At 35.7% G+C, this 14,035-nt stretch overlaps 1 protein-coding gene across 1 annotated transcript in view; it reads right to left on the minus strand.

The window, feature by feature from the left end:
* The window catches only part of SCN3A (sodium channel, voltage gated, type III alpha subunit), a 96,327-nt gene that overhangs the window by 80,311 nt on the left and 1,981 nt on the right, over positions 1-14,035 (minus strand). The window contains exons 2-3 of the mRNA XM_011958020.1: positions 9,023-9,160; positions 5,590-5,903 (exon numbers count right to left, since the gene is read on the minus strand). Of these exons, the coding sequence (XP_011813410.1) occupies positions 5,590-5,853 (264 nt within the window). The 5' untranslated portion in view covers positions 5,854-5,903; positions 9,023-9,160. The remainder of the gene's footprint in view (positions 1-5,589; positions 5,904-9,022; positions 9,161-14,035) is intronic.

The raw sequence follows: 14,035 nt of genomic DNA on the forward strand, positions 1-14,035 counted from the left end.
GTTCATACTTGTTTGTTTAAACCAGTTGATATATCATAACTACAAACATGTTAGATGTTTAAATTAACATATAGTTACAAATAAGGATACTATTTACTATTATCTAATCTGTCTCTAAGATTCCAACTTGCTGATACTAACTGACAATTCTACACAAATTTTTTTACGGAATTGTAATGTAGCTTTACAGATTCCAATTCTATTTAAAGCTTACCATCTGTCTTCAGCTTTGGTAAGTTTTCAGATTACTCTGTACACATTGCTACTAAAATAATCTTTTATAAATATTTTAATTACATCAAATCTTTTAACTTCAAAGTTTATGATGGCTTCTGATTGTCCCTGTAGATTTAAAATGTTCAAACAGGTTGAATAACCTGGTTTTGCTGACTATAGATGTGTGAGAAGCGATCAACTTCTCAGCTAATACTGAGGAGGGATGGATGCATTGAAATTTAGTCTGAAATACCCATTTCAAAGGGTGTTCCACAATTAAAATTCTATGATCTGAGAGCTACAATCATCCACTTAGCACTAGCTATGCTACAAGTGATTACCTACCATGTTCCTATAGAATCATCTTTTATTTTTTTCCGCTAGAGTCACCTTTGCTATGGCCAATTCAATTCAGTTGTCAATCTCACTCACAAAGCAATCAAACTCTCCCTATGGCTCTGAATATGAGTGTCATAGACTCCTAGAAGAAGGTGGCAACTAAAAGGTCATTTAATGCAAACTCCCTTCATTTCAGGTAAATGTCTCCATAACACACCTTACAACATACTTCCACCTACAGTGGCCCCCTATTATGTCAGAGGTTCTTAATCCTGCCTGAATATTAGGCTGTCCTGTAGAGATTTTAAAATTGCCAATTGAATGAAAATTTCTGAGGGATGGGCGCAGACTTGGGTGTTTTTAAAAATTTCCTGAGATGATTCTAATATGCAATCAAGGTTGAAAATCCCTTCTCTCTGGGAATTTTCTCAGCTATCAATCACCTCCTTAATCATGACCTTCCAAATAAATCACACTGCCTCCTGATCACTCCCTAATTGTTTCTCTTTACCAGTAAGTCTTAGTATATTAATTTGCACTCTTTTACATGTTGCTTGTAATTATACTCAAGTAGCAATTTACACATAGTGTTCATTCCGGTGAGAACTAGGTTAGAAATTGTTATAAACCATTGAACATAAGAGCTTGTAATCTACTTTTTCTCCATTTTTTCACAGTATTTAATAGCCTGGTTTGCAAATAAACACTTGGTTTAATAAAATGTGGGCTTACCTTAAAGGTACTATTTACCTTTAAGACCTCTATTCTGTATATCCATTGACTTAATAATATGCTTCTGTCCTTTAACTAGGGGCTATATGCCATACATTTATGTTCACTGACAACGTGCTTTGTTTAAATAGGTAGACAAAAATATTTATATTGTCAGTATAAAGGGGAGGGAAAACAATTTCTCTGTTCATTGCTCTTTTGTATTTAAGACCATGGTGCCAACCATTACTTACCTAACCATTTTCCAGAAAATGAACAGTTTTTCTGTTCATTATCCCTTTGTATTTAAGACCATTGAGCCAACCATTATTTAACTAAGCATTTTTTTTTTCAGAAGCTAAACAGTTTCTCTGTTCATTGCCCTTTTGTATTTAAGACCACAGAGCCAACCATTACTTAACTAACAATATTCCAGAAACTGCACTCTATAAATGTGAATAGTTTTATGAAGCGGGCAAGCAAACTATTCTTTACCAGCAGCAGGATCATGTGTAAGGGACAGTGGACCTTGGAAAGACTTGCTGAAACACAGAAGCATTAAAGGGTTGCCTTGGAGTCACAAGATTAGATTATTTAATATTACAAGTTGAACAGTCAAGATCCATTTAGGCTTTCAACAACAGCAGTAACTTGAAAAAGCTCACCATAATTTAAGGTGCAGGCACTCATGCTCTTTTGAAACAATTTCCCTGAAAAAGCAATTTCTGCTTGCAACATTAGGAGAGGGTTTCATTTTGAACTATCTCCAAAAACAGAGTGAACAGCAATAAATTATCCCTTTAAACATGGAACCCTTTGCTCCTCCTGCAAGATTAGCCTTTATAGTACTAGCGGAATTAAAGCTGGCATGCTAAGAGCATCTTCGTTGAATGTATAGGTTCTAAAACAGAGCAGGCCTTAAGACTACAATCCCAGTTTATTTCTCGGGAACAATACCTGACACAAAGAGAACCCTGAGTTCTGAGAAATGCAGAGTAAAATACTAATGTCCTGTATAGTGAAAGAATTGCAAGAAAAAGTTTGAAATGATGGGGCTCTGATGTTATGAAGAGATATACCTAAACTGAAAATTACTTGAGAAAATGACAGATGAATAGGGGAGGGATAAATTGTAGCAATTCTAAAGTTATGTTTCCAAGTAATGATAAGTAATGATGTGACTTAAAAAATTAATACTTCTTATTGCTACTGACATCATAGTGATCATCATTGCTATAGCTGGAGGTATGTTAAACCAGCTATTTTGTACTCTGGAATGTTACTTACTGCTTTTTCCCAGGTAAACGCATATCTTATAAGTTTACTAAAAGTTTTACTACTTTGTGGCAAGAATAAGATTTACATCTCAATGATTAGGACCACATCAATCAGAGAACTCAAAAAATGATGCAACCAATTTTTTAATATTCTCTTTTATTTTATTATACTAATAAGCATAGTATATCATTCACTTAGTGGTTCAGAGCTCTGGCTCTGGAGACGAATGCCTGGGCTCAGATCCTGGATTCACCACTTAAGGAGTGTGGTCTTGAGCAAGTTACTTCACCTCTCTGTGCTTCACTTCCCCATTTACAAACTGAAGCTAACAATAGGACCTGCCTCACTGGTTCACTAAATAGTAAATGAGTCAAAGCACTTAGCAGCGTTTGACACAGTATGAGCACAAGAAAGGTTAGTTATGATTATCACTGTCACTGTTATTAATAGTACCCTGGTCAAATTCAGTGCCATTAAAATACATTGTGATGTTACTCATTTAATTAAATTAGGTATTCAAAATGCATCACTAATTAATGGTGGCAAAGAGTTACATAATGCTTTAAAGTTTTTAAATGCCTTTTACCTGTATTTTTCCATATAATTAACACACGTTCATAATATATTTTTAAATTCTAAAACCTCTTCTATTAGCTTCTTCCATTACTCCTTCTATGCTAAGAATGACAAATTACTTCCTTGTTTAATAGCACCTCAATCTTCATCTTTATGGATACTTCATAAACGAAAGCAGTGCAGCCAGCAGTGAAGACTGTCTAGATGTCTCGCAAGATGGTTCACAGCCACTATGAATAAATCAGGGTCGAAGTCTGGCTCTCAGCCATGGAGGCAATAAAATTGACTTTGTCAACAACAGAGGACGATTCTGTTTTTTAGTGGCAGACTCACATTAACCAAACTTGAAAACCTGGTATATAAAACAAGAATGCCAACCTATTTATTTATTTAGACAGGACCTTGATCTGTCACCCAGGCTAGAGTGCAGTGGCACAATCATAGCTCACTGCAGCCTCAAACTCCTGACCTCAAGCAATCCTCCTGCCTTGGCCTCTCAAAGCCCTAGGATTACAGGTGTGGGCCATCATGCCTGGCCTCCAATCTATTGATTTACAATAAGATACATTATTTTCGTATGGACTGAGATATGGGATCTAGCCAGCACGTTCTTTTCTTCAAGCAGGTTTAGGGGAAAACAAATTGGAATCAGAAGGTTTCTTGCTGAATGTGGAACCCAAGCCAGCTGACCTAATCGAACGATGTGGAATGTTTAAGAGCATGTGTTAGGTAGTTCAGTGTAGCCCCTGCACAATGAGGTGGCCTGGCCTTTGGGAAGAAAATGCTTTCAGTGCTGCTACCAAAGTTCTGTCTCCATTGGAAAATACTAACGCTTGCCTCTATTGTTCTCCTTTCGTTTCCCCCTTAACCCTACCAGGCTGATTGATTCACTTTTTTAAGGACACTTCCTTTCTTTAAGTAGCAAATATTTTTAATCATAGCAGAGTGAATCAAGCCTCCTCTCTTGAAGACATCTTTACAAATATATCCTTCAGAGCAACAGTTTTCACCGGATAATATTTTTTTTCCAATTTCTTGGGGGCGGGGGGGGGATGACTTATTGTAATCATCATAACTAAATTTCAAATTTTTCTTTATCCATTCCATAGTAAATTGTTGAAATAAGTTATTTTTAGAAGTACATGAATGTGCTAAATGTCGCCTTTTATGAAACTAGCTATAAAAAGGGTAAAAGAAGAATCTGTTTAACTATTTACATGTACTTTTATGGCTTTAAATAAAACATTAAAGCTTGCTATTCAAAGTGTGGCCATGTAACAGCCTGATGGTTTGTAAGAAATTCAGAATCTCTGGCCCTACCCTAGACCTATGGATTCAGAATCTGCAGATTAAAAGATCTTGAGGTAATCTGTATGGATGTGCAAGTTTGAGAAGTACTTACTTAGAACAACAGGACTAATTCCATGTCTGAATGGTTGTCATTTCCTTTAGCCATCACTGATTTTATAAAGTTAAATTATAAACTTTTAAAAGGATGTGCTTTGACTAATAAAGGTGTTCAATATCTTCCATAATCTATGTCATCAACTCATGGTGATATTAATTTATCTTTAGTTTCTACATTGAACTAGTTTTATGCTTATAAGTATAAAATATAAATCGTGGTTATAAAATGCCTTAATATCCAATTAGAAAGAATAGAGTGTACCACCTATTTTTTATATTTTCTGTAAGATACCACCCAGCTAGTTTAACTATAGAAACCAACTAATTCTGATACAGTTATGCATTTATTTTAGCATTAGGAAAGCACAGTCATAACTATTAATTTAAACCATGTATAGATGGAGAAAATTTAAAAGTTCTTTTTTTTGGTCTTCCAATTTTGACATTTTTTTCTTCAGGATGATGTTTTAACAGTATAGGTGATCCAGAATCTAGCATGCCACAAACTATATAAAGTTAAGAGAAGATCCTAATCATATTCTAGGTGACTGGGGGGAAAAAGGAATCTCTGAGTGAACATGCTTCTTCACGTACTATCTGCCTATAGGAGGGTGCTAAGCAGAAGATTATTTATTGTCCTCTGGAATACAAATTATTGTGAAGGTACATCAAGTCAATCATGAACTAAAAAATAATTTAGTACAACATACGCTCACAATTCTTTTCTGCATCGGTATTGTTCTGTAGGTTACCCTGTGCTTGAACATATCAGCCATAACAGATATTTCACTTTGCTGATATCAGTTTTAATTTTGACTATCTGAATTACTGTGAAATTGTAGAAATCATTCATCTATTCATATTCCCACACTGTAACCAACTCTTGACTTCGTTTCTTATAAATGTGTTTTATTATATTGTGCTAAAAATAAGTGACAGTGAAGAGTGTTATAAAATCTTTAACAGAAGAAAAATTATGATGCTGTATATAAGGCCCAGAAAAGTATATTACAAGTATGAGTTTAATTAAAGATTTATTGGAAGTCTAAAACCAGTACTCACTTTCTTATTGATATAGTAGGGGTCCAGGTCCTCCAGGGGCTCTGACACCATCTCTGGAGGAATGTCTCCATAAATAAATGGAAGGTTCTTTCCAGCTTCCAAGTCACTATTTGGCTTTGGTTTGTTCTCATCATCATTATCTTGTTCCTTTTTGAGTTTCTTGGCTTTCTCTTCTGCAGCACGTTTTTCGATAGCAGCAAGAGATTCTCTAGTAAAAAGGCGGAAGCTTTCAGGTCCCGGGGGTACCAACAGTGCCTGTGCCATCTTTTCATCCTGCACATTTAATTACGTGTAGCTTCTTGCATATGAATTGCCTGCAATAAAAGAAAAATTGCATGAGAGTTAGGAAAGCAAGCAATTGGGTATAAGGAAATCAACTAAAATGTCATTTTTTAGTAATTTTTAAAGCTATAAACATTAAGTCATGCTTTTAGCACCACACTACACATTTGAACTTGGAAACTTTGTCATTCAACCTAATTCTCAATAAGCCAAGTTTATAAATCTATCAACAGTCTGTACTTAATGTTAATTAGTTTGATTTAGCCATTCTACAATGTATAGTATATATAATACATATAAACATTATATTTTATCTCAAGTATATATAATTTTGTCCATTGTTTAAGAGCATTAAAAAATTCTGTTTTGACATCTTTCCACCAAAATATAGTATACTTTCAGCAAAAGAGTAATGCCAGCAAAGTTTGTCAATAAAATTGCTTAATTATTCTGCATAATACCCCCCACCTTTTCATAACTTTGTAACTCCCCAAATAAAGAAGTACTGGTAACAATGCAATTATTGTGATACATCCCTGACTCATACAAATGAGGATAGAAAATGAAGTTTTGCCAAACCCAACCACTGTTCTCTTTGTCAGCATCATTGACAACTGCTGCTCCAGAAAAGATCTGATCACCAACCAGCAGGGACATGGAAGCCACTGCCTCCAGAAAAATCTATCTATCTTTTGTATTTCCTTTCTTTTATTAAGCCAGACTCTGTTTCCTTCTGAGACAGTGGAGAATATGTTTACTTCTTATTTCAATCTGCTGCCCTTCTATTATTCCAAGACAATTTTAACATTTTCCCTGAATCTTCCATTTAGTGTAGTGGTTAAAAGCATGGACTCGGGTGCTAGACTCTTGCCTGTTCTAAACCCTGGCTCTGTCGCTTATGAGCTGTGTGATCGTGGACAAAGTAACCCCTTATTGCTTGACTTCATCTATAAAATGAGGATAGTAGGGAAGCCAATCTCCTGGGTTATCATAAGGAATAAATGAGTTAATTATGTTGTGTCTAGAGTAGCTTTTGGAATTAGTAAGCACTATATTACTGTAATTTATCATAATTAAATTATCTTCAGTTTCCCTAGCCCTTTTCCCTCTTTTATGGTTTCAAGCATCCTCACAATTCAAACCACTCTTTAAACAAGTTCTTGCTGTACTGGAACCACAACTGTGACCACGGAATTAAAGGAATGAACTGAAAAGTGTAGCGTATAGGGGCACACTCACACATGCCGATCACCTGGCTGAGAAAGAAGGGAAGGCTGACTGATGGAGTGGCCCTGCTCAATTTCTCAGAGAAAGAAACAAAAATCTATTTGCAGGATACATAATAAAACTATCAAAACCACAAGAAATCAGCTACATAAATTTTGAAACATGAGTTATTTTATTTTGCATTATGCCAAAAATCACATTTAAAAACGAAAGATATAGAAACAATGACAATACCAAATAAAATAAGTACATCAGTCATCTTATAAAAGAACCTACCACTATGGCACCAAAGTCATGATCAAAGTCATCTGTGACATTTTCCCCATTCCTACCATTCCCCTCTGCCCCTACATTTATTCTACCTCTTTTTCATCTATTTTACCTCTAAATGACCCTCTAATTCTTGGCAGCTCACTACATATACTTGAGCTTACAATCAGCAGCTCTGGATCTTTTAGTAACATAAGAAAAACAATATAGGTTATTATGTGTGTGTGTGTGTGTTTAGTTTATATCTTAATTACTAGTTCCTTGATCTGTTCCAATGACAAAAAAAGGTGTTTTTATAAAATTACTTATTATATTCTACTATTATGACTTTTTTGAGATAGTGTCTCACTCTGTCACTCAGGCTGGAGTGCAGTGGCACAATCACGGCTCACTGCAGCCTTGATCTCCCGGGCTCAGGTGATCCTCCCACCTCAGTCTCCTGAGTAGCTAGGACTACAGGTGCCCTCCACCATGCCTGGATCATTTTTTGTATCTTTTGTAGAGATGAGGCTTCAGTCGCCATTTTCCCCAGGCTGATCTCAAACTCTTGGGCTCAAGCCATCCACCCACCTCGGCCTCCCGAAGTGCTAGGATTACAGGGGTGAGCCAATGTGCTGGGCCCAAAAAGTGTTTTTAACATAAGATGTGTCTTTTTCTTTGAATGAGTATTTATGATATAACATTGTCATTATATTTTTTTGCTACTATGAAGGTATATTCTAAATAAATTATAAAATAAAATATCAGGCCTGTCAAAAGTTATGTCATTTTTCCCCATTAATTTTGAACAGAACTTCTGTTTTACAGTTGGGCAGCACATTTTTTTTTCTCTATCAAGCGGTATAGTACACGAATCGAAAGATTTGAGAAAAATTCTATTTTACTCAAAAGTCAGTTGATCATTTATTTTGTGTTTTCTAAATTCACGGGAGGCAGTACAAAGTAAAACTAACATTTTTAGCCATCTTATGTCAATTTTGACGGCCACATAATCAATCCAACTCTAAGCTGTGTGGAATAATCACAGCTTTTATGCTTTGGAGTGCAGAAAGAGTTTGAGCATTTTCTGCAAGCCTTAAGTACCCAAAGATGTGTAAACCATCTGTCTGATATCACCTGCCATGAATTCAATGGCTGTGGTTCTTCCCAAGTGCTGAATGAAAATGAAACAGCATGACAAACATGTCTTAAGGAAAGTCTATGAAACATGGTCACTTTCTTAGAGGAGAAAAACAAACAAATAAAAAGGTTGATTTGAGGATTTGGTTTTGAACTGATTTTAATGTCTTTATTGACAATGAATGGAAAACACACTGCGATTGGAATGGGAGAGCTGAGTTAGTACTGAGTCTGCTGCTGATGGTATGCCTGTATCATCTAACCTGTCTCAGCCTCAGTATCATTGAGGCCCCTCAGCACAGAGATGGCTGCCCTTTTCCACATGGGAATAGCTAATTTGTATTAATACATACATTTTACTTAATTGGAGTCTCCTGGTTGGTTTTTGTTTTAGAAGTAAAATTAGGTTTAAAATATCTAATGTGGAAATCACTGAATAACTTTCACAAATTATTCTGATTTATCTGAGATGATATGGAACAAGGTGCCATCACAAAATCATGAAAACATTTTTAAAAAATAAGTAGTCCTTTACTTTCTTATTTACTTATCAAGGGCTGAAATAAAGAATTTGAATCTTGGTCAAAAGAAAGTAAAAATGTCTCATTGAAATTCCCATACCGTTGTCTCTAAGTCCTCGGAAGACAGGCTAGTTCCAGACTCAGCTTTTCCCCTGCAAGGGAATTAGGGTTTGCCCAACATTTGGGTAGGCTGAGAAATTAAAGAATTTAGTGAGTTAGAGTTTCTCATGGCTTCACTGACAATTTTGCAGTTTAGAAACCCCTCATAGTTCTTTGGCAGTTCTCTTTTACTTTTTTCCTCTCCTTTTTTGTTCTCTGTGAGCTTATTATACAGAGTTCTTACATAATTTTACATTCATATTAGAGCAGACTTTAAAAATTAATTCTTACTGATGCCTTGGTGTGGAATATATATATTATTAATGATTATATGCACATTATAATTTATTAAAATACATAAAATTTAATATATCAAATTTTCTCCAGAGCTATCTTTGCAAGGACAAAAAAGATATGAAAAAAATCTTAGGAGATGGTCTTTTTAACTAAAAACCAAAAAGCCTGTGGGCGAATGTGTGTAAGTAAAGCAAATACATTCCCTCGTTAACCAGTAAAAAGATTATGGTTCAGTATATCCTATTTGAAGAATAAACTGCAGAATTCCAAATCTGGAAGGGATCTCAAAATCATTTATTTGGAAAATATTTATGGAGGGATTCTATGAATCAGTACTCTGCTTGAACCAGGAACCCATGGTCACTTCCCAGGGGCTGACAGTCCAATGTGGGAGGCAGATTTTTATACAAACAATTATAATACAGTTGTATACAGTTGGTGATTGTCTGAGGTTCATAAAAAGTATCAATTTGTTCTTCCCAGGGAAGGGAGAAAGAGGTAAGATTTGGGGGAAATTCCCTTAGGAAGTGATATTGGAGTAGGTTTTGCAGGCTAGTTGGAATTCAACTGGGGGCTTGTGGTGGTGGTGGTTGGAAAGGGGTTGGTAGGAAGACACATTAATAGAGACACATTAGTAGAGACACACTGAGCAGGCGGGGATGGGGGCGGCATGTGTGCAGATGCAGAGACAAGAAAGAGTGTGGGGAGTTTGGGAGCAACGACATGAAATTCATTATGGGTGGACATCACCCTGCACGGAAGGGAGTGGTATGACATAACACTTGAAAGTTAGGCAGGATAGATCACTGAGGACCCTGTACTACACATGAAAGTATGCCATGGATAGGAAGTGTTATGATCAACGTGAAGACTGGAAAGTTGGTGGCAGTATGAAGGATGGACAGGCAGGGAGTGACCCTAGAGCAGTCGTTTTCAAATGTTGTGGCTTCAGGATTTCTTTCTACTCTTAAAATTATCCGTGAACCCAAAGAACTTTTGTTTATGGGAGGACTTAGCTATCCATATGTACCATATTGAAAATTAAAATGAAAAAATGCAAAAATTCTTTTAAACTAATAATAAACACTTGTATGTTTATACAGACAACAGATGGTTAATGAAAACAACTATATTATTCAAAACAGAAAAAAATTTAATGAGGATGAATTTGTTTCACATTTAGTCAAATATGTTTATGTCACTTAAGAGAATACATTTAGATTTTCATGAATGCTTCTGTGTTCAGTCTGATGGAATATGTTGTTTTATTGAAATATAAGAAGAAAATTTTCACATATTTGTGTGGCTGGAAAAGGGAGTGTTTTAATTGCTTTTCCAGGTAACTGTGGATATCCTTCTTTAATATCACACCAAAACTCTACAAATGGTAGCTTATTAAATTAGTTGTGTGAAACTAAGAGTCATATCAATGAACTTTTGATCTATCTTGTCCTTTGAATAGGTCTTTTAAGTAATCATGCATGATTTTGTATCATCATGCACGGATTATTTGGAAAATGGCACATTGTTATGAACGTCTTCCAAATTTTGACAAATTTTCTTATATGATATCCAAAAATCACATTTGTTACTATCACCACTAATGTCATGAGAAAAGTTGTAATGTAAGGGTAGGCTGTCAAGCTCCCAGTAGCGGGTAAAAGTTTTCCCAAATTCCAATTTCCTCTTGAAAGCTCCAGTTTTAACATTGACAACAAATGCTGTTATTTGCTTTTCCTGAAGTGACAGGCCTTCCCTTTGTTCATTTTTGAGAAAACGTGTGCCAAATACTCAAGTCTGAATAACCATAGTTTGTCAGTTATTCTTTCAAGTGAAAATGATGTTCCATGAAAAAAAGAAAAGTGGCTTATTCAGCTCCTGACTCAATCACACAAGTGCTTTTCCTAAAGACAACTATGGCACTTCAGTATGCAGTCAAATACTTTATATATTCCTCCTATTTCATCATACAGGATGTTAAAAATAGGGAATTTTAGGGCTGTGCTTGAGCAAAATTAATATGTACTGCTTCATCAGAGATGTATTAGGTGAACTGGCATTATTTTTCTTACTGAGCATGTGGAGCAATGAAGAAAACACAGACTACGCCTATAGTTTGATGCTACTGCACTGACTCCTGCTAAAGCATTAGCAGTTTTAGCACATGCCTATTGCTCTATCAGTGCAAGTGCCAAAACTATGAAAAAAGACAAATGCCATTTAGGTATTATTACGAAAGTAGTTTAGAACTCAAAGCTCCCACACAAAGCGCCCGAGGAATCCCTAGTTGTCTAAAATCTATACTTTGAGAACAACTGCCCAAGGAGAAAGCAGTTAGACACCACTCAATAGTCAAAAGAAGAGAAGTAAAGGATCTGACAATAGCTCTGGTACCAAAAGGCATGGACTTGGCAATCAGAACTGGATTCAAGGCCTGACTCTGCTGCTGTGTTCCTGAAGCTTTTTTGTTCTTTATAATTGTAGCTGTACAATGGAGATAATCATAGTTCATACTTTATAGAGCTAATATAACATTTAAATGAGAAAATACACCTGAAGGGTGAGCACAGTGCCTGGAATACATTAATAGTAGGTCATCAATAAGTTAGGGAGAAAAACCACAGCCAGAAGAGTGTATTTAATGAACAAGTATAGAAGAGAGAAAAACAATGAGATTTTGTGACTGACTTGACAGGAGATGTAAATTAAAGTCATAGGGTTAAGCTCACTTCCGGGTTTCCAGCTTAAGCCACAAATTGACATTAACCCAATAGAGAAATGGAGGTTTGTAAGGCATGATAATAAAGTCTGTTTGGAACCTGTTCAGTTTGATATAGCTGTGAGATATCTGGGTATATAATTAAAGTATGGATTTGAGACTCAGAAAGCTGTCTGGGCTGGGGTAAAGTTGATTAAGAAGTTACTGGATGAGTCTGGGCATGGTGGCTCATGACTGTAATCCCAGCACCTTGGAGGCTGAGGCAGGAGGATTGCTTGAGCCGAGGAATTCAAGGCTGCAGTGAGCTATGATCTCGCCACTGCACTCCAGCCTAAGCTACAAAACAAGATCTTGTCTCAAAAAAAAAAACAAAAAAAAAAAACAACAGCAGCCACTGGTTGAAGCTGAAGCTAAGAATATGCATGGCATTGCCTAGGGAAAAATGGTGAAAGGGTGATAAGTGAAGAGACAAGACTCACACAGCTACCAATTTTTAAGTAATGAGAACATAGAGGATGATAGGCAATGAAGTTAGAACCATTACCTAGATGCCAAAGAGGAATTTCCAAGATGCTAATTAAAAGACCTACTTGGGATTTAACAATTAGTCCAACTCTCTGCCTATAATGTAGAACAGTCCCAAAGAAGCTAAGTAATCTCATCAGAAATGTCTACTGACAAACACAAATTATGACTTTTTCTATTATAGTTGACGTATTTGTCTTAAATCTTACTATTATATGGTTTGCTCTAAAAGATCTAAGCTGTATATAAATAACTACAGAAAAATAGATTTGACTAGTTCATTTCAGTTTTCCAGTTTCACATATCAGTGTACTATGATGCTAACAAAATCTTATGAAAGTACTTGAGGCCAGCCAATACAATGAGTACAAAACTAATATTTGTTAATGAATCAGAATCTAGAAAAATGGCATTGTAAACATTTAGGATATGCTGTGGCGTTACTAAGCAAAACTTTTTTTTCCATTAGTCATGGCCTATGAGTTCTCACCTTGCCTAATTTTCCAGAGTAGCAGACAGTTTGGCAAATTGTATTGGTCCATAACCTGTAGTATCAGTAGTGTCTCTCTTTCCCTCTCTCTGTTGGGATTTTTATGATTATGTTGCAGACAAAATCGATTAGTTCCGGTCTGTTTCCATGGAAACAAGATTGTGTCAGAAGGTTGTAAATTTTTCGTCTTTATGGATGGAAAGTTGCACTATGTCATATAACTTGAGACAGAACTAAAAAAATCTGCAATGCATTTTCATGTCTTTGAGAAGGAGAGTGTGAATTGCTGTGAAGGACTGGATCCATTGCTGAGGAGCGATGCTGTATTTTCTCGGTATCTACAAGAGACTATTCTAGTAAGGGTCTAATGTAAAAGACCAGATTGACCAACTAACTACCTAACTGTTGAAGAAAATTAGTTAATTTTCCCAGTAAAATTTCACTTAAGGCTAATGATTGTCTGGTAGTTACCAATATTCTCAGGCAGCATATGCACCCAGCAGCATAAGATTTATCAAAGGCATACATAGAGCACTCAGCACATTATAATGATAACCACTGGACACATTCCAAGGCAGAATTAAATACTATTTTCTATAATTTCAATAGTTTCAAAATAATACCTGGTTGATGTGTCTCCTTAATCAGGTGGCTGTGAAGATTGAACAATAACGAACAAAATTCTATTGAATGATTACTATGTCTCAGACACTGTCATGCAATATATGCATGTTAGCCCATTTAATCACTATTACAATTTCATGAGGTTGATACTATTATTATTTCCACTTTAAAGATCAAGAAACTTAGGTGCAGGTAGGCTAGATAAGCCAAGGAGCCAAGATTTAAACCTGTCTAGTTAAAAAAAAAAAAAAAAAAAAAAAAAGGCGCCGTAAG

The sequence above is a fragment of the Colobus angolensis genome, unplaced genomic scaffold (assembly GCF_000951035.1).
Source record: "Colobus angolensis palliatus isolate OR3802 unplaced genomic scaffold, Cang.pa_1.0 Scaffold456, whole genome shotgun sequence".
NCBI classification, from domain to species: domain Eukaryota; kingdom Metazoa; phylum Chordata; class Mammalia; order Primates; family Cercopithecidae; genus Colobus; species Colobus angolensis.